We start from the raw sequence: 1,405 nt of genomic DNA on the forward strand, positions 1-1,405 counted from the left end.
TAGCTTTGCAGAAGATTATTAGATCATCTGCAAAATTTAGATGAGTCGGTTTTTTCTCCTTACACATAAGGTGGTATACAAAGTGAGGCAAGTCACTCATTTGTTTTGGTATCCTTGATAGATATTCCATGACCAAAACAAATAATAGTTGGGAAATAGGGTCCGTTTGCCTTATGCCCCTTTTCTCCTCAAAATATCCATAACTATACTCATTCACCTTTATGGAAAAGTCACACATGTCATAACCAACTGAGCAAATTGTGTAGGGAATTGATAACCTTCCAGCATTTCAACAATAAAACCCCATTCAATCATATCATATGCCTTTTGCAAATCTATCATCATAAGACACCTGGTACTTGTCTTTCTGTTATAATGTCTAAGAATGTCATGACACATTAAAACATTGTGTATTAATGACCTCTTTTTGACAAAGGCAGCTTGAGTGTCACTGACCAACTCAGGAAGCGCTTTAGCTATTCTGTTACACATGAGCTTGGATATGCACTTATAAAGTACATTACAACATGAAATAGGCCTATATTGAGAGGCATACATAGGTCTAGACACCTTAGGAATATGGGAAACCACTGTTGTATTTATCTGTTTCAACAGTTTACCTGTATTAAAAAGCTCAGTTTACCTGAAGAAAGACTAGACATGTCCTTCTTCCTACACCAAATGAAATGAACTCAAAGTGATTTCCAATAAAGTGAACAGAAGAGTTCTCAAATCTCTGAGGTATAAATCGTTCAGGATTATTCCAACTTTCAGGATCTCTTGCAAGTGTCCATGCATTGACCAGTACTCTTGTCTTAAAAGGTATGGTATATCCTTTAATATTTGTTTTCTCCCTACATTCTCTGGGCCCTATAAAAGGAACTGGAAGATGCAACCTTAATGCTTCCTTAACCACTAACTTCAAGTATGTCAACGTTTCAACATTTTCTTCATCATATATTTTCTGTTCCGTGTAGACTTGTCTCAATTCACTTTCAGCCTTGGCCATGATATGTGGGTTCTTCATCATTTCTGCAAATGCCCAAATTACAACTGTAGATAAAGTTTCAGTTCCAGCCAAAAAGATGTCCTGCGTCAATAAACAAATTAATAAACGTAGGTAAAAGATAAAAGAAAATGTGTACTAAAATGTTCAAGGAGAAACCTTAAAAGGGGCGTGGAGCTTGAAAGATTTGCCTGAGTACCAATTGACGGGGAAAGGTAAACACCTAACACTCATTACTCAAAACATTTAAATTTTACATCAAGATAAGATCAACAAAACTTTAAGCTTATATTTCCTCCGTTTCAATTTATACAATGTCGTTTGATTGAATGATTGGACACGAAGGTTAAAGGAAATATGAGAAGAGTTTTGAAATTTTTAATCTAAAATAAGTCATGG

At 35.2% G+C, this 1,405-nt stretch overlaps 1 protein-coding gene across 1 annotated transcript; it reads right to left on the bottom strand.

Moving 5' to 3' along the window:
• Positions 1-16: 16 nt before the first annotated feature.
• On the bottom strand, positions 17-1,297 carry LOC124890933 (cytochrome P450 71D7-like). Its single transcript, XM_047402778.1, has 2 exons — positions 1,166-1,297; positions 17-1,090 (listed from the first exon to the last, which is right to left on the bottom strand). Exons 1-2 carry the CDS (start codon positions 1,238-1,240, stop codon positions 635-637), a joined length of 531 nt encoding a protein of 176 aa, XP_047258734.1. The 5' UTR covers positions 1,241-1,297; the 3' UTR covers positions 17-634.
• Positions 1,298-1,405: the final 108 nt, after the last annotated feature.

This window comes from Capsicum annuum, unplaced genomic scaffold, assembly GCF_002878395.1.
Source record: "Capsicum annuum cultivar UCD-10X-F1 unplaced genomic scaffold, UCD10Xv1.1 ctg27109, whole genome shotgun sequence".
NCBI classification, from domain to species: Eukaryota; Viridiplantae; Streptophyta; class Magnoliopsida; order Solanales; family Solanaceae; genus Capsicum; species Capsicum annuum.

Bases quoted from the DNA above. Each gene is read 5' to 3' on its own strand.
- LOC124890933 (XM_047402778.1), bottom strand. From the start codon at position 1,240: ATGAGTGTTAGGTGTTTACCTTTCCCCGTCAATTGGTACTCAGGCAAA. The intron at 1,091-1,165 runs GTTTCTCCTTGA...TTATTGACGCAG, and splicing joins AGCTCCACGCCCCTTTTAAG to GACATCTTTTTGGCTGGAAC.